The following is a 19096-nucleotide window of genomic DNA, read 5'->3' as shown; positions in this document are numbered from 1 at the left end:
CGATATTGAATACTATCGATAATACTATCGATATACTATCGATACCTATCGATTATCCAGATATATTGCAAGGGGTGCAAAATACACAGGCTGGAAAAGGGCATTCGCTTCCTCTACATTTCGAAAAAAATTCTTATATGTATCTTCATACTGTGTTTTCTACTGACCCCCGTCCCAAACCAAATAACTGGCTACGCCTGGGATTAAATCCGTACCCCTTGGACAAAGAATTCCTAACCAGCGCCCCAACCACTTAGCCACTTAGTTAAATAGGATGATTATAGAATATTACTGTAGACACTACTTGAATAAGAAGAATTTCTTTCAGCTGAACGTGACTTACGTCTGTTACATCTTTGATTTATTTTCAGTATTATGCCACAATCTGAAACTACATGAAAGGGAAAGCTAGTTTTCTGCCAAAGTTATAATTGAATGTTGAAAATACATGATTGAAATTACTTTTTAATATATATATATATATATATATATATATATATTATTCTGCTGCAAAAATTTATAGTTTATAAATTCATAAACTATAATTTATAAATTAATAGTTTCTATATTTATTAGTTTATAACTCTTTACTGATCTCTTAGATATTGTACGAGTTTATATTAAATGTCATGATATCCTCAAATATTTTAAGATAACAAAATTAGTATTTTGAGGGATGTTCTGCGATTTGAAACAATAAAAAAGCTGTTTTTCTTTCTAGAAGCTGGAAAGTTGAAGGAAGCAAAGAAATATACTCAATGTGGCCTGGAGCTTAGCGTACTATCCAAAGACAAAGAAATGTCGATATTCTGTTGTCTTCTGATAGCTGTTATCCATGGTAAGTCTCTAAAAAAATTTTTTTTCATACACAGGTGTGACAATGCAGTAAAGAGCTATATCTCTCTAGTTGTCCCACAATTCTTTACACTATTTTTGTATGTTATATCTGTATCTTTATATTTAGTTCATTACACGCAATTATACTATATTTATATCTATGATGCGCAATTATGTTTACTAGATATATATCTATATCTTTGTTTCTTCTCACTTGGCTAATTCAATTTTGTCTAGACTTTGGCATCTAGCCTCTATTTATTTCTTAAAAAAAAAAAAAAAAAAAATATATCAGTTATCATTCTATCCTTAGTTATTTCATTATAGCTATGTAAATTATCTTCATCTTAGCTAAGTTAGCCCTAGCTAAGCTTCTGATTAGGATGGTCATGTCAGGCTGTAAGGCACAAGTCCCGCCCCAAAGGGGTTTTCAAATTAAACAGTTCGTGGTAACAAACTGTAGTAAGGAGCGACCCGGCTCAATAGTAACCAAGACTCTAAAAAACGGAATTTTGATACTAATAGTTACATCAAAAGAATTGCATTTTAATTCTGATTTTAAATATATAAGTTTCATCAAGTTTAGACTTACCCATCAAAAGTTACGAACCTGAGAAAAATTGCCTTCTTTTAGAAAATAGGGGGAAAGGCCCTCTAAAAGTCATAGAATCTTAACGAAAATCACATCATCAGATTCAGCTTATCGGAGAACTCTACTGTACAACTTTAAAGCTCCTATCTATAAGAATATGGATTTTTGTATTTTTTGCCAGAAGACAGATGTTTATTTGTTTTTGTTTTTTTTCCAGGGGTAATCGTATCGACTCAGTGGTCCTATAATTTTGCGAGTCGGCTCATTTGAACGGAAATGAAAAGTTCTAGTGCCCTTTTTAAGTGACCCCAAAATTGGAGGGCACTTAGGCCCCCTCCCACGCTCATTTTTCCCAAAGTCGTCGGATCAAAATTCTGAGACAGCCATTTTGTTCAACATAGTCGAAAAACCTTACAACTATGTCTCTGGGAACGACTTGCTCCCCTAGAGTCCCCGTGGGAGGGGCTGCTAGTTACACACTTTGTCCAGTGTTTGCATATAGGATTTTCTAGCATTATTTAAAAAAAGAACAAAAAAAATAAATATGAAAAAGATTTTCAACTGAAAGTAAGGAGTAGCATTAAAACATAAAAAGAACAGTAAATATTACGCATATAAGGGGTTCACCTTCTCCTAACAGCTCACTCCTTATACTAAAGTATTTTTAGTAATTTCAACTATTTATTCTACGGCCTTTGTGATTCAGGGGTAATCCTTAATGAATCAGGACAAAATTTAAGCTTTAGTTTAAAGAGCAAGGTATTGACGAGTGGGCAAACCCCCTCATATAGGTAATAAGAACATACGGATAAAGAAGTTCGTTACGTAAGCTAATCCGTAATTTACGTATATCTTTTCCTAATGAAAACGTTCACAAGAAACTAAAAGTTCTAGTTGCCTTTTTAAGTAGCCAAAAAATTGGAGGGCAACTGGGCCTCGTCCCCCACTCCTTTTTTCTCAAAACCGTTCGATCAAAATTATGAGAAAGCCAATTAGCCAAAAAAATAAATATGCAAATTTTGTTTTAATCATTCATCTGCGGAACGCCAAAATCAAACAGTTCGTGGTAACGAACTGTGGTAAGAAGCGATCCGGCTCAATAGTAAACGAAACTTTAAAAAATTTTTATGCTGATTTAAAATATATAAGTTTCATCAAATTTAGTCCTACTTATCAAAAGTTACGAGCCTGAGAAAATTTGCCTTATTTTGGAAAACAGTGGGAAACACCCCCTGAAAGTCATAGAATCTTAACGAAAATCACACCATCACATTCAGCGTATCAGAGAACCCTACTGTAGAATGTTTAAGATCCTATCTACAAAAATGTGGAATTTAGTATTTTTGTCTTAGAACGTTGCGAGAGGGCTCATTCTAACAGAAATTAAAAGTTCTAGTGCCCTTTTTAAGTGACCAAAAAAATTGTAGGGCCCCTAGACCCCCTCCCACGCTCATTTTTTCCAAAAGTCAACTGGTCAAAATTCTGAGATAGCCATTTTGTTGAGCATAGTCAAAAAAACCTAATAACTATGTCTTTGGGGACGACTTACTCCATCACAGTCCCCGAGGAAGGGGCTAAAAGTTAGAAACTTTAATCAGTGTTTCAAACAGTTCGTGGTAACAAACTGTAGTAAGGAGCGACCCGGCTCAATAGTAACCGAAACTCTAAAAAATGGAATTTTGATACCAATAGTTACATCAAAAGAATTGAATTTTAATGCTGATTTTAAATATATATGTTTCGTCAAGATTAGTCTTACCTATCAAAGGTTACGAGCTTGAGAAAATTTGCCTCATTTTAGAAAATAGGGAAAAACACCCCCTAAAGGTCATACAATCTTAACGAAAATCACACCATCAGATTCAGCGTATCGGAGAACATTAATGTAGAAGTTTCAAGCTCCTATCTACAAAAATGTGGAATTTCGCATTTTTTGCCAGAAGACAAATCACGGATGCGTGTTTATTTGTTTTTTTGTTGTTTTTTTTTCCCAGGGGTGATCGTATCGACTCAGTGGTCCTAGAATGTCGCGAGAGGGCTTATTCTCACGGAAATTAAAAGTTCTAGTGCCCTTTTTAAGTGGCTAAAAAATCGGAGGGCACCTAGGCCCCCTCCCACGCTCATTTTTTCCCCAAAGTCACCGGATCAAAATTCTGAGATAGCCATTTTATTCACCATAGTCGATAAACCTAATAACTATGTCTTTGAGGACGATTTACTCCCAGGAAGTCCCCGTGGGAGGGGTTGCAAGTTACAAACTTTGACCTGTGTTTATATATAGTAAGGGTTACTGGGAAGTGTACGGACGTTTTCAGGGGGAATTATTTTTGGTTTGGAAGGAAGAGTTTAAGGTGGGGGGTTACGGGGGAGGATCTTTCCATGGAAAAACTTCTCATGGGGGAAGAGACTTTCAATGAAGAGGGCGCAGAATTTTTTAGCATTATTTGAAAAAAACAATGAAAAAATATATATGAAAAGTTTTTTTCTACTGAAAGTGAGGAGCAGCACTAAAACTTAAAACGAGCAGAAATTATTGCGCATAGGAGGGGTTTACCTCCTCGTAATACCTCGCTCTTTACGCTAAAGTATTTTTAGTAATTTCAACTATTTATTCTACGGCCTTTGTGATTCAAAGGTCATTCTTAAGGAATCGGGACAGAATTTAAAGCTTTAGGGTAAAGAGCGAGGTATCGACGAGGGGTGAACTCTCTCATATACGCAATAAAAACATACGAATATAGAAGTTCGTTACGTAAGTTAATTCGTAAATTACGTCTATTTTTTACTAATGAAAATGTTCGTAAAAAAATTAAAAGTTCTAGTTGCCTTTTTAAGTAATCAAAAATTGGAGGGCAACTAGGCTTCCTCCCTCTCTCCTTTTTTCTCAAAATCTTCCGATTAAAACTATGAGAAAGCCATTCAGCCAAAAAAAAATTATTATGCAAATTTCGTTTTAATTATTTATGTGAGTAAATTTTTTAATTATTTATAAAAAAAAATTTTAATTAAAAAACAAGTTTTTTTAAATGAAAGTAAGGATCGACATTAAAACTTAAAATGAACAGATATTACTCCGTATATGAAAGGGGCCTTTCCTCCTCAACGCCCCGCTCTTTACGCTAAAAGATTTTTACTGTTTTAAGAAGTAGAGTTAAGAGAAAGAGTCAAACTTTAGCGTAAAGAGCGGACCGTTGAGGAGGAAAAGCCCCTTTCATAAACGGAGTAATTTCGGTTCGTTTTAAGTTTTAATGTCGCACCTTACTTTCATTTTAAAAAAAACTTGTTTTTTTTATTTAATACATATATTAATGGTTATCGGGAAGTGTACAGACGTTTTCAGGGGAATTTTTCCTTGGATACGGAGGGGGTTGAGGGGAGGAGGTTACTTGGAAGGACCTTTCAATGGAGGAATTTTTCATGGGATGAGAGAATTTCCATGAAGGGGCGCAGGATTTTCTAATATTATTCAAAACAAAAAACAATGAAAAGATAAATATGAAAAAGTTTTTTCGATTGAAAGTAAGGAGCAGCATTAAAACAAAACGAACGGAAATTATTAAGCATATGAGGGGTTCATCTCCTCCTAAATACCTGCTCTTTACGCTAAAGTATGTTTAGTAATTTCAACTATTTCTTCTACGGCCTTTGTGATTCAGGGGTCATTCTTAAAGAATTGGGACAAAATGTAAGTTTTAGTGTAAAGAGCAAGGTATTAAAGAGGGGGAAAACCTCCTCATATACGTAATAAAAATATACGAATATAGAAGTTCGTTACGAAAGTTAATTCGGAAGTTACGTATATTTTTTATTAATAAAAATGTTCGTAAAAAATTAAAAGTTCTAGTTGCCTTTTTAAGTAACCAAAAGATTGAAGGGCATTTAGGCCCCGTCCCCCATTCCTTTCTTCTCAAAATCGTCCGATCAAAAACTAAGAAAAAGCCATTTAGCCAAAAAAAAAACATGCAAATTTCGTTCTAAGTGTTCATGTGCGGAGAGCCAAAATCAAAACATGCATTAATTCAAAAACGTTCAGAAATTAAATTTAAAAAAACAAGTTTTTTTAACTGAAAGTAAGGAGCGACATTAAAACTTAAAACGAACAGAAATTATTCCGTATATGAAAGGGGGTTGTTCCCTCCTCAACGCCCCACTCTTTGCGCTAAAGTTTTTCCCTGTTTTAAAATTATATTTGAGTCAAAACATGGATTAACTCGAAAAGTTCAGAAATTAAATAAAAAAACAATTTTTTTTTAACTGAAAGTAAGGAGCGACATTAAAACTTAAAACAAACAGACATTACCCCATATATGAAAGGGGCTGTTCCCTCCTCAACACCCCACTCTTTACGGTAAAGTTTTAACTGTTTTAAAAAGAGGAGTTGAGAGAAAGAGTCGAACTTTAGCGCAAAGAGCGAGGCGTTGAGGAGGGAACAGCCCCCTTCATATACGGGGTAATTTCTGTTCGTTTCAAGTTGTAATGTCGCTCCTTACTTTCAGTTTAAAAAAAAACTTGTTTTTTTATTTAATTACAAAATGAAACGGAGTGACATAAAAATAATTACTATAACAAAAAGAAAATTATTAGTAACGTAATTAAATTAAACAGATTATTAACAAGAAAGTAGTACATTAAATGCTTAAGATTGGCTTGAAATCCGTCGATGGGGTTTTGAAAAGAATATATGCGTACACCTCTCCTAAATTTTATATGAAGGTTGTATTTGCTGCTTTTGGTTATACAACAAAAGAGTTCGTGGTAACCAAGTGTAAGCAAGGAGCGACCCTGCTCAATAGTAACCGAAACTCTAAAAACGGAATAGATACATAAAAAGAATTTTATGTCTATTTTAAATATATAAGTTTCATTAAGTTTAGTCTTATCCATCAAAAGTTACGAGCCTGGGAAAGTTTGCCTTATTTTCGAAAAAAGGGGGAAACACCTTCTAAAAGTCAGAGAATCTTAATGAAAGTCACATCATCAGATTCACAATATCAGAAAACCCTACTTTAGAGGTTTTAAGCTCCTATCTGCAAAAATGGGGAAATTTTTATTTTTAAGAGCCTGAGAAAATGTTCCTGATTTTCGAAAAAATGAAGAAATAACCCCAAAAAGTCAAGTGATCTTAATGAAAATCACACCATACGGATTCAGCTAATCAGAGAACCCTAATATATAAGTTTCAGCTTCCTATCTGCAAAAATGTGAAATTTTCAATTTTTTGCTAGAAGAAAGATCACGGATGCGTGTTTATTTATTTATTTTTCTTTTTTTCCCCAGGGGTTTATTGTATCAACCCTGTTGTCCTAGAATATCGGAAGATGGCTCATTTGAATGGAAATTAAAAGTTGTAGTTCCCTTTTCAAGTGCCAAAAATTGGAGGACAAATAGGCCACCTCCCACGCCACTCTTTTTTTTACCAAAGGCCGATCAAAATTTTGAGATAGCCATTTTTTTCATCACAGTTAAAAGGCCCAATAACTATGCCTTTGGGTATAACGTGACCCATTCCCCCACAGCCACAGGGGAAAGGCCTTTAAGTTATACAGTTTGGCCATTGTTTATGCATAGAATTTGTTATAGGGATGCAGGCATACATTTTCGCGTGGGGGAGGGGATAAATTTTCTGCTGGTGTTTTTTCCACTGGAGAATTTTCCATGGGGAGGGAAGTTTTCAGGGAATGAACTAGTCAGAGGAAATTATACGCAGCGGGAATTTCCCAGAATTCTTATACAAAATTCTTTTTATATGTCTTGCTTTCTCTTTTCCGTCTCAATTTGCGTGCGGAATGGTTAAGAGTAATTGTCGTGGGTAAATTTTCACTGGGATTGAATTTTCTAGAGAATATTTCCATGGTGAGGGGGTTTCTCCTTGGAGGTAGGGACAGATTTCTTGGCACTATTTAAAAAACGATCAGAAATCAAATAAAAAGACAAGTTTTTTCAACTGAAAGTAAGGAGCAATACTAAAATTTAAAACGAACAGAAATTATTACGTGTATAAAAAGGGTTACTCCTCCTCAACACCTCGCTCTTTACGCTAAAGTTCGGATTTTGACCCAATTCTTTAAGAATAACTCTTGAAACACAAGGGTTGTTAATTAGAACAATAAGACGCTTTTTAAAAATACTAAAGAACTTTAGCGTAAAGAGCGCGTTTTTGAGGAGGGGGAAACCCCCTTCATAGACGTAATAATTTCTGTTCGTTTCAATTTTAACGTTGCTCCTTACTTTCAGTTGAAAAAACTTGTTTTTTTTATTTAATATCTCTTAGAGGCCTAATTAGAGCATTGAAATAAAATGAGGGACAAAATAAAAAGCAGAACAAACGAAAGTGTCCGATTAAAGATAAAACAATCATTAACCTTAATTCAATGTTATTTTAGGATATTAAATAAAAAAAAAGTTTTTCCAACTGAAATTAAGGAGCACCATTAGAACTTGAAATACACAGAAATAATTACGTATATTTTAGGCATTCTCCTTCCTCAACACCTCACTCTTCGCGCTAAAATTTTTTAGTACTTAAAAAAAAAACAAGTTTTTATTGTTCTAATTCAACGACCCTTGTGTTTCAGAAGCGGTTCTTAAGGAATTGGGACACAATTTAAACTTTAGCGTAAAGAGCGAGGTGTTGTGGAGGGGGAAACCCCCTCATATAAGCAACAATTTCTGTTAGTTTTAAATTATTCCTTACTCTCAGTTGAAAAACTTTTTCTTATTGAATTTCTGATCGTTCTTTAAATAATACCAGGAAATCTGGCTCCACCACCACGGAAAAATCCTCCTTCTCACGGAAATATCCTTTAGACAATTCAATCCCGGTAAAAATTTACCTCAAACGATTATCCTTAATATCTCCACGCGTAAAATTGAGTTCGGCAAAGAGAAAGCAACGCATATAAAAATAATTTCTTATAGGAATTTTGGCAAATTCCCCCCAATGTAATATTTTCCCTGGAAAAGTCTCCCCTTGGACACCTCCCTCCCCTTGAAAAATTTCCCGGCAGACAATTTTCCCTCCCCCCCAACCCGAAAAATGTACGCATACTTCTCAATAACAAATAGTCTACGTAAACAATGGCTAAACTTTATAACTTAAGAACCCGCAGAGGCTGCGGATGGTCATGTTATCGCCGAAGGCATAGCCGCCGGGCCTTTCAACTATGCGGAACAAAACGACTATCTAAAAATTTTAATCGGACAATAATGGGAAAAGGAGCGGGGGAGGGAGCCTAGTTGCCCTCCAGTCTTTTTTCACTGAAAGAATGACACTAGAGCTTTTAATTTTCATTTGAATGAGCCCTCTCTCAATATTTTAGGACCGCTGGGTCGATACGATCACCCCTAGAAAAAAACAACAACAAATAAACACGCATCCGTGATCTGTCTTCTGGTGAAAAATACAAAATTCCACATTTTAGCAGATAGGAGCTTGAAACGTCTACAGTAAGGTTCTCTGATATGCTGAATCTGGTGGTGTGATTTTCATTATAATTCTTTGAATTTTAGGGGGTGTTTCTCCCTATTAGAATCGGGCAAATTTTCTCAGACTCGTAGGCTTTTGATGGGTAACGCTAATCTTAAGGAAACTTATATATTTGGAATCAGCATAATAATTTTATTCTTTTGACATAACTATTGGTATCAGTTTTTATGAGTTTCGGTTGCTATTGAGCCGCGTAGTTCCTTACGTACAGTTCGTTACCGCAAAGTGTTTGAAACTAGCTTGTGGCCACACACCTTACCCAACTTAAAGCCTTGTGCTCTGCGATTTTAGTAGAGTATTTAGTACCTTAAATGCCTGATATTGAGTTCAAGTCCATTGTCAGGGTTTCAAAAAGGCAAATTTGTCTACAACCTTTCCTAAATTTTATCGGAAGGTAGCATTTACTAATTTTATTTCTTTACAAATATTTGTCAGAGCACTTATAGGATTCAAATAAAAAGAGGGACAAAACGAAAAGCAGAACAAACGTGAAAAATAGAACAATCATTTACCTTATTCCTGATTGTTTTAGGTTACAGTGATATGTTAATTTTATGCTAATTTTCAATGAACTGCTATTCTTTGACGTAACTTTTTTTTCATATACTAGTTATTTTTTTCATTTATAAAAATAAAAATAACTTACCAATGAATTATCAATTTTTTTTTATTTATAAATTATTATGTTTATATTTAGTGCATAAACAAAGCATAAAAGCTAAGGGGAAAAAAGAATGTAACGAACGAATTCCTATAAAGTGTGCATTTAGCAATAGCTGTGAATATTATATCCTTGTTGTTTGTTTCTCCCAAACAGATTTACATAAATACAAGCAAAAGCCTTGCAAGGATTTTTCCTTGATAAAATTTAGGGTCTTTGACCTCCCAGACAAAATTTACTACCCTATAAGGGGTAAACATATATAGAATATATGTCCTTTGTTTGGTAGACAGTTAATCTTGAACATTTTTCTGTTTATATCCTAGGGCTTTTGTTTGACCAATAAAGGAAAAACAAGGGGGGAAATGTGATTAGATCATAATGCTAAAAACAATCCATTTCTATTTAGGGTTAAATGGCAACTTCGACAAAGCATCTGATCGCATCATTCATGCTCGACAAATCTTTGAAATGTCCAGGATACCATCACCAGAACCAAACTCACATTCGTTCGAGAAGTCTTAAAATTTTAGGAGGAGAATTGCTGAAATTTTCTACAAATCGTTTTTTCTTAATATAAATTATATACATGTTGTGTTCAAACAAAGGCTAGGCTTTATTTTTTCTCTGGTTAATTTGGATTATAGAAGCACTATTAAGAAAAACACAAAAAGGGATTTTTCCGGGCTGACCATCAAAGTGGCTTATCATCTCCCAATTGTGTACAAGTATTGACATAAAGAAAAAGTTTTTTTCAAGGAGTTTCTGTAGAATTAGGCGAAATAACCAAAATAAACTAGACCTACGTTGTAAGGGCAACGTGAGGTATTGCGGCAACCTTTGTTTGGGTTCACAGAGTAAAGTATTGCGAGAGCAACACTTTGGTTTTGTTTCCTCACTTCGATTAAACGCTGAAGTTGTTAATCTGTAAGGATCTTAAAATAAATACTAGGTAGAACAACCGCAAAAGTTGCAAACCCCTCATTGCAACGAGCAAAGGTTGCAAACCTCTCATCGCTGAAGATGATTGTAGTCTAACAGCCAATTATTACCTACAGGTCCCCAGCATGTCTTACCGTTGGAACCAAATTGGTCTCACCATCAAACACACCGGAAACAAATAATAGGTACACTAACTAGAAAAGTTGCAAACCCCTTATTGCGGAAGATGATTATGAGCTAACAGCCGACTGTTGCTTAAAACTCCTCTAAATGTCTCACAATTGGATATCGGCCTATTTTTGGTTTCAGTGTGTACCTTACAACTGTAAGTTGTCAACCCCTTTAAAACTTGCAGACTGGTATATCTCATGATGGAATTTTTCTACCAAAAAATGGATGACATAAAGTTTGATAAGCTCATAAAGAGCTATCGATTGCCGTCGAAAAAAAAATCTATCAGTTCAAAAGTTGACTTTTTTGCCGTACGCCAAGTTTCTAACGTCATCCACTTAGAAAGGAGCAAAGGATAAACTCCAATTTCTTTAGCAATGAGAGAACTTATACAGCTTAAGAGGTACATCTGATAACATTTCTCTACCGCAATCTCAAGTGCGAAAACCGAATGATAAACTCAGCTGAAATCACGAACAGAAATGGGTAGAAACAATAGATGGAAGTACTTTCGGTCCCCACTTTTTTATTTCTGTAATTTTTTCTATTTATCACTCAAAGAAGATATATTGGCTATGGGACCGGGTAACTGCCGCATATATTTAACACTTATAGATTTTAGTCCATCTTCAATTTGAAACTGGTGCCTGCCTGCTTGCTTGCTAGAACGCAGCTTTCCACTCGAAAGCAGAAGCATGGTTTGATGAAACAATAGTTTGACTGCATAACTTCAGATAGTTCTCTCTCAAATAGGCTATAAAACTCCAAGTCACTTCACACACTATATGCTTTGGCTCAAGGACAAGCAAAAACCATCCTTTTCGGCCCCAGGCAAGAGCTCTAAGAAGCTTTCCAAAATACAAAGTCATATTCATCAATCCCGCCTTAGGTCTACATTTTCCGTAAAAACCGCAGAGGTTAGACCCTTACTACTTTCTAGGAATAAGCTGAAATTAGGGTGCTAGGAAAAAAAAAACACGACAAAATTAAAGTGTTGCTCTCGCAACACAATGACACAAAGACATGCATCGACACAAAGAAAAAGTTTTTTTCAAAGGAATGTTTTATCGAATTAGGCGAAATTAACCAAAATAAATGACGAGCTCTTTTCGACAAGGTCAAAATAAATGACAAGCGTTATTTTAAGTTTTTAAAACATTTGTATTTTACCCTTTTCCGTAATTGGTAAAATGCGCAAATTATTCTTTCTGTTCGATTGAATTATTCGTTCAATTATTCTTTCAATTTCGACAAATCACTAGAAAAAGTAAGAAAAACACAAAAGTGATTTTCCGGGCTGACCATTAAAGTGGCTTATCATCTCCCAATTGTGTACAAGCATTGACATAAAAAAAACTTCTTTTTTCAAGGAGTGTTTTGTCGGATTAGGCAAAATTAACTAAAACGAATGAAAAGCTCTTTTGAAAAGGTCAAAATAAATGACAAGCGTTATTTTAAGTTTTTAAAACATTTGTATTTTACTCTCTTCAGTACTTGGTAAAATGCGTAAATTATTCTTTCCGTTCGATTTAACTATTCGTTAAATACTCTTTCTACTTAGACAAATCACTAGAAAATGTAAGAAAAACACAAAAAGGATTTTTCCGAGCTGACCATCAAAGTGGCTTATCATCTCCAAATTGTTTGTAGGCTTTGACTTAAAGAAAAAGCATTTTTTTAAATGAGTTTTTTGCCAAATTAGGTGAAATTAACAAAAATAAAGACAAGCTTTTTCGACAAGGACCAAAAAAATGACAAGCGTTATTTTAAGTTTTTAGAACATTTGTATTTTACCCTTTTCCGTAATTGGTAAAATGTGTAAATTATTCTTTCCGTTCGATTAAATTATTCGTTCAATTATTCTTTCAATTTCGACAAATCACTAGAAAAAGTAAGAAAAACACAAAAGTGATTTTCCGGGCTGACCATCAAAGTGGCTTATAACCCCCAATTGTGTACAAGCATTGACATAAAAAAAAAATATTTTTTTTTTCAAGGAGTGTTTTGTCGAATTAGACAAAATTAACCAAAACGAATGAAAAGCTCTTTTGAAAAGGTCAAAATAAATGACAAGCGTTATTTTAAGTTTTTAAAACATTTGTATTTTACTCTCTTCAGTAGGCTGCTTGGTAAAATGCGTAAATTATTCTTTCCGTTCGATTAAATTATTCGTTCAATTATTCTTTCCGACAAATCACTAGAAAAAGTAAGAAAAACACAAAAGTGATTATCCGGGCTGACCATCAAAGTGGCTTATCATCTACCAATTGTGTAAGAGCATTGACATAAAGAAATAGCATTTTTTTTTTCAAGGAATGTTTTGTCGAATTAGGCGAAATTAATCAAAATAAATGAGAAGCTCTTTTTGACAAAGGTCAAAATAAACGACAATCGTTATTTTACGTTTTTAAAACATTTGTATTTTACTCTTTTCAGTACTTGGTAAAATGTGCAAGTTACTCTTTCCATTCGATTCAATTATTCTTTCACCTTCGACAAATCACTAGAAAAGGTAAGAAAAACACAAAAAGGATTTTTCGGAGCTGACCATCAAAGTCGCTTATCATCTTCAAATTGTTTGTAGGCTTTGACTTAAAGAAAAAGCATTTTTTTTAAGGAGTTTTTTGTCAAATTAGGTGAAATTAACCAAAATAAAAGACAAGCTTTTTCGACAAGGACCAAGTAAATCACAAGTGTTCTTTTAAGTTTTAAAAACACTTGTATTTTACCCTTTTCCGTAATTGGTAAAACGCGCAAATTATTCTTTCCGTTCGATTAAATTATTCGTTCAATTATTCTTTCAATTTCGACAAATCACTAGAAAAAGTAAGAAAAACACAAAAGTGATTTTCCGGGCTGACCATCAAAGTGGCTTATCATCTACCAATTGTGTACAAGCATTGACATAAAAAAAACTTCTTTTTTCAAGGAGTGTTTTGTCGAATTAGGCAAAATTGACTAAAACGAATGAAAAGCTCTTTTGAAAAGGTCAAAATAAATGACAAGCGTTATTTTAAGTTTTTAAAACATTTGTATTTTACTCTCTTCAGTACTTGGTAAAATGCGTAAATTATTCTTTCCGTTCGATATAACTATTCGTTAAATACTCTTTCTACTTCGATAAATCACTAGAAAAGGTAAGAAAAACACAAAAGGGATTTTTCCGGGCTGACCATCAAAGTGGCTTATCATCTTCCAATTGTGTACAAACAATGACATAAAGAAAAAGTATTTTTGTTCAAGGAGTATTTTGTCAAAATAGCCGAAATGAACCAAAATAAATGACAAACTCTTTTTGACAAGGTCAAAATAAATGACACGCGTTATTTTAAGTTTTTAAAACATTCGTATTTTACTCTTTTCACTCCTTTTCTCTGTTCAATGACAAGCCCTTTTTGACAAGGTCAAAATAAATGAAAAGCGCTATTTTAAGTTTTTAAAGCATTTATATTCAAATCCGTAAACATTCGTATTTTACTCTTTTCACTCCTTTTCTCTGTTCAATGACAAGCCCTTTTTGACAAGGTCAAAATAAATGAAAAGCGCTATTTTAAGTTTTTAAAGCATTTATATTCAAATCCGTAAATTTTTCTATCCGTTCACACACATTGCTAAGGATTCAAACTCCTATCCAACTATTCTTACTGGTAACTTTTCCTTCCGAGACTGCGCCTACCTCCTTTCGACACCATCCAAAAGTATACGAAAAAAGTCATCAAAATACCTATAAGGACTGTAGTGATCTCCCCCAGACGGTTACCTAAAAGGATGAAGTTAAATAAGTGTCAAATAATAACATAACTCACCTTACAGCAAAAAGCTATTAAAATATAAATCAGTTACCAAAGACAGGCCAAGATTGTAGAAAAAAATTAATTTACGCCAGTATTATTTTTGAAAGCATTAATTGTACGCAAGTATTTGACAATGTTCTAATTAAGAGTTTGCAAGGGTTTGATTTTTCACAGAGTGGATTTGTAAAGATATCCGACTTGTACCTTGATGAGACTAACGGTCAAGGTTGCCACCCAATGAAAAAAATCACTAGGTTTTTGTGATCTTTAGTGATTTTCTTCAATGATTTAGTGATTTTTTTGTTTATGCAATTGCAATACAAAAATCACTAGAAACAGTGATAATTCACTAGGGGTGTCAACCCGCTGATGGTTGTCAAGCTCGGGACCGTTCGCGGTCCCAGTAGCTTATATGTACATGCCTGCATGATGAGTACAATCTACCAATGTTCATTCGGAATGAATTTATTAAAATACTTAAAAAGGGGAGGGGGAAGTCCAAAACAAAATACATGAATATGAAGAAAGTCCAAATATCTTGGCGTTTTAGGAGAGAGAGAGAGGGCAAAATTCCTTTAAAAGGCAAATAATATGGAAGTCAAATCACGATCAAGCGAAAAGTAAATTGGTAAAATTTGGTTCATCAAGCCTTTCCCCACGAATATGGAGCTAGTTGACGTGGTTATCCACTCATATTCACTTTTATTGATATTCGCATATTAACGATCTAATTTTCTTTCTGTGTAAAGTTGAATTATTTATTTGTGGGAGTGATTTGTGTCAAGGATTTCGGGGTTCGTAAACTTTTCGTTCCTACATGCTGCTATGTGTGGAAAAGTTTCATTCGAAAAATTACATAAAAAGAGATGGAAAATCTGACGTGAAATGCGGAAAAATCGCAATAACCTTTACCTTATCTTACAGAAAATGAGTTCCAATCTATTTTCTGCAGCCGAGCTTCTATTATCAGGACAAATAAATTAAAAAAATGGTAATCTACAGCCCTTAGCATAATTGAACAAACGATTGATCATAATTTCTCACATGCGTTGGAAATTTTTTTAAGCCCGGGGATTTGCGTTTTTCGACAAAACGGCTGATAAAATGAAGCCCCGCAAAACGCGTAAGTCGGAACAAGGGTGCGATGTATATAACAACATGAACGTTATATGTTATCTTAGAAGGTTTGGAGGAACGATATAGAAATTTATCACTAATTTTTCTTGATTCCCGGGAATTCTCAGGACAAGATCTTTATTCATTTTCCTATATATATATATATATATATATATATATATATATATATATATATATATATATATATATATATATATATATATATATATATATATATATATATATATATATATATATATATATATATATATGTAATATCTTCTTGCTTCTGACGAGGCTTTGAAACCCCTCCTCCCCCCCCTTCTATCTGTTCCCAGGGGGAACATACGTATGCAAAAAATCTGCCTCAAGAATTCGCCATGAAAACTGTAGAAATTACAAACTTATAATGACTGTTCGATATTTCATACCCCTGTCCTAATAAATATTTAGAGGGAAACAATTTTCAGGGATGATTATGGGATATATTGAGACCAATCCTATTGTAAGTTTATGCATTAAGTTTCGGAGTTATGCTCTATATGATGCAGTGCGTTATAACGTTGACGAACTTCTCCCTTCATCATTTTAGTGACCTATATTGTGAATAAAGCCTTGAAACCATCCTTCAACGGCAATTTTCAGGATGCAGTTTGGTTCTGTCCCATTGACAAGGCCGCACCAATTTAGCTGTTTCATCTTGATTATGTCAGAAATATTTTGGTGGACTGGAGCCTTTGGGGTAGACATCCTTCAGCAGCAATTTTCAGAAGCATACTCGACTTCATTTGGTAGACAATAATTATGTTTCGCCTCAATTCATCTTGATTATGTTTTTTTTGGGGGGGGGGGGTCAAGCTTTAAGGTATCAGCCACTCCTAAACCACAAATGTATTTTAGGGATCCAAAATATCCAAGAGACAAAGCGGTCCTTCGATATCAATAACTGAAAGAGCTCTACAAATTGAAGCAATATATTCACCTTCTACACGGCTCGATTATCTCTTCAATAATTTTCAGATTTATCATCTTTGACGAGGCATATCCATTAAACCTATCCTACCTACACATCCCTTCAAGGAACAAGGTTATGAAAAAGCAAGGAAATGATTTTAGCCAGGCATAACAGGAATTAAGGTACATCAGTTCCACGAACAGCAATATTGCTAATTGACTTGCTTTCAGATGCGGAAAAATTTTATAGAACAAACTAGAACAAAGGATGATTTTCATTCGCATTTGAACCCTCTACATAGCCGCAAATTGCTTCCAGCTCTTTCATCTATGTATTTACTTTATATAAATAATGCTTTAGGTAGACTTCGTGAAGATATTATAAATGCTCATAGCAATTAAACTTAAATATTCAAGACAAGACCCAAATACCTAAGGTAAAAATTTTCAGAACAGCAGAAACAAGCGAGGTCCCTGAAGAGATGGAGACCTTTAAGACTCCTTAATAAATTTTTTTTTTGGGGGGGGGACAACCTTAGGAGTAAGATTCTCATCTATAGTTTCATCAAGACTCGGATTTCTTAGCCATGGATTAAATTATATATATATATATATATATATATATATATATATATATATATATATATATATATATATATATATATATATATATATATATATATATATATATACATATATATATATATATATATATATATATATATATATATATATACTTTTTTGCGATAGTAATTTCAAGGCAAAAAAGAAAAAAAGATTTGGATTGAAGTTAGCTAAAGACATATTCACATCGCTTTTCTTAGCAAGTTTTGTATATATAATGAAAAGAGAAATCATCAATATAACAGCACCAACACAAAAAAAAAAAAAAAAAAAAAAATTATTTTTTTTTGCTGATACTTGTCGTCTGTTTGCAGCCATGTAGTTGCTATACATCAGCAACGCCGCAGCCAAACTTCAGAAAGGTAGGAAATAAAATGTTAAATTCAAAACAAGAATTAACAAATTCTCCAAAAGAATAAATGGACATGGTAAAAAAAAAATTTCTAAAGACATCTATTAATTACAGAAGAATCAAAATAAGAGGCTAAGAAGCTCATCAATACCAACCGTGGTCGCAAAAATAGCTGCAGTCTGGTATAGAGTGGACAACAGCCCATTGTAATCGAAAGTATTGAATACATTAAAAAAAAACAAATACATTTAAAAATGAACACATTTAAAAATGAGACATTTTTTTGAAGAGGAATCAGGAACAATAACTATTACACAAATTACAGCAAAAGCTTATAACGAACACATGTTTTCGGTGATTTTGAAAAAGAGCACTTCCAAATCGCGGCACATCGAAGTTCATCATTGGAGCCGTCATTGTCGAAAACCTTGAAATGGAGATTTACAGGCCCCCACCTTGAAAATCAAGGAAAGTCAAATTTTGCTCGTATAACACTAATGTGCCTACTTTTTTCCCATGAGTAATGTGATCAAGCTAATGGTATGTTGCGATAGGGTTCACATCAAAGGAAATTGAATACCCAGTGCCATTTTCAAGCAGTAAAAGAAATCGCACCTTAGTAAAATGTAAATTTCTGTCATTGTGGCCCAAAAAATATCGCTAGGGAATGCCAAAGGTTACCCCGGAGGTTTCGAGCCATCCATCTTGAAAAACGAGGAAAATCACTTTTTTGCACGGTCAGCATGCATCACCTTAATTATTCAATTATTTTTATTTATTATTATATTTGATTTATTTAATGATAATATTTAATTAGTTATATTATTTAACTATTTAAGAATGATTATTTTTCTGACAGGACTATAAGACCACGGAAAGATCGCGGAGATATTTAATAGCCCATTTAAAGCCTCAAGATAAAATGCTAAATTTTAGAATTCTACAAATATTGGAAGATATTGCGAGTCGGTTTACTCAAGCTAGATTTTAGATGTATCTTGCTTAATCTTCAAAGCAATAATATTTGTTCGTTTTAAGATCCAAATTCACTAAAAATTCGTTTTTAAAAAAGATAAATTTTTATGAAGACGAGAAAAACTGAATCGATACATTCTGTATAAAAAGGAAACGACCCAATCTGTGGTTTTTCAGGCCAAACGAGAATACTGAATAAAGAGACAAAACGAATATTTCGAGAGGACAACCGCCTTTCTTCTTCAACGTGAAACGAAATAATATATTAAAGGAAAGTGCCGAAGAAGAAACCAACAAAACAAACGCGGGAAGTCAATGCGAAAAAAAAAAAAAAAAAAATGGAAAAAAGAAAAATTAAAAGATGAGTAAAATTCAATAAAAGCCTAAAATTAAGAGAATTAAAACCAAATACCCAACAACCATAAAGCGAGTCATTCGCCAATATCCACGATTTGCACAACATCAAAAAAATTATGGATTGTCACCGCTACTATCCGTTGTTCGCTACTATCCTTCGATGGCAGCTCACCATTTATTGGATTTTGTGGAAATCGTGGATATTGGAGAATGACTCGCTTTATGGTTGTTAGGT

General features: G+C 33.7%; 1 protein-coding gene and 1 long non-coding RNA gene across 5 annotated transcripts in view; one reads left to right on the top strand and one right to left on the bottom strand.

Moving 5' to 3' along the window:
- Positions 1-10169, top strand: part of LOC136031402 (uncharacterized) — a 91937-nt gene extending 81768 nt beyond the window's left edge. For all 4 annotated transcript variants that reach the window (XM_065710947.1, XM_065710945.1, XM_065710946.1 and 1 more), the window contains 2 exons: positions 722-838; positions 9986-10169. In XM_065710947.1, the coding sequence (XP_065567019.1) occupies positions 722-838; positions 9986-10101 (233 nt within the window). In that variant the 3' untranslated portion in view covers positions 10102-10169. The remainder of the gene's footprint in view (positions 1-721; positions 839-9985) is intronic.
- Positions 1-14449, bottom strand: part of LOC136031403 (uncharacterized) — a 69436-nt gene extending 54987 nt beyond the window's left edge. Inside the window, exon 1 of the long non-coding RNA XR_010618504.1 lies at positions 14335-14449. This is a non-coding gene — a long non-coding RNA (uncharacterized LOC136031403). The remainder of the gene's footprint in view (positions 1-14334) is intronic.
- Positions 14450-19096: the final 4647 nt, after the last annotated feature.

Source organism: Artemia franciscana, chromosome 9 (genome assembly GCF_032884065.1).
Source record: "Artemia franciscana chromosome 9, ASM3288406v1, whole genome shotgun sequence".
NCBI lineage: Eukaryota > Metazoa > Arthropoda > Branchiopoda > Anostraca > Artemiidae > Artemia > Artemia franciscana.
This window is presented reverse-complemented; position numbering and strand designations above follow the sequence as displayed.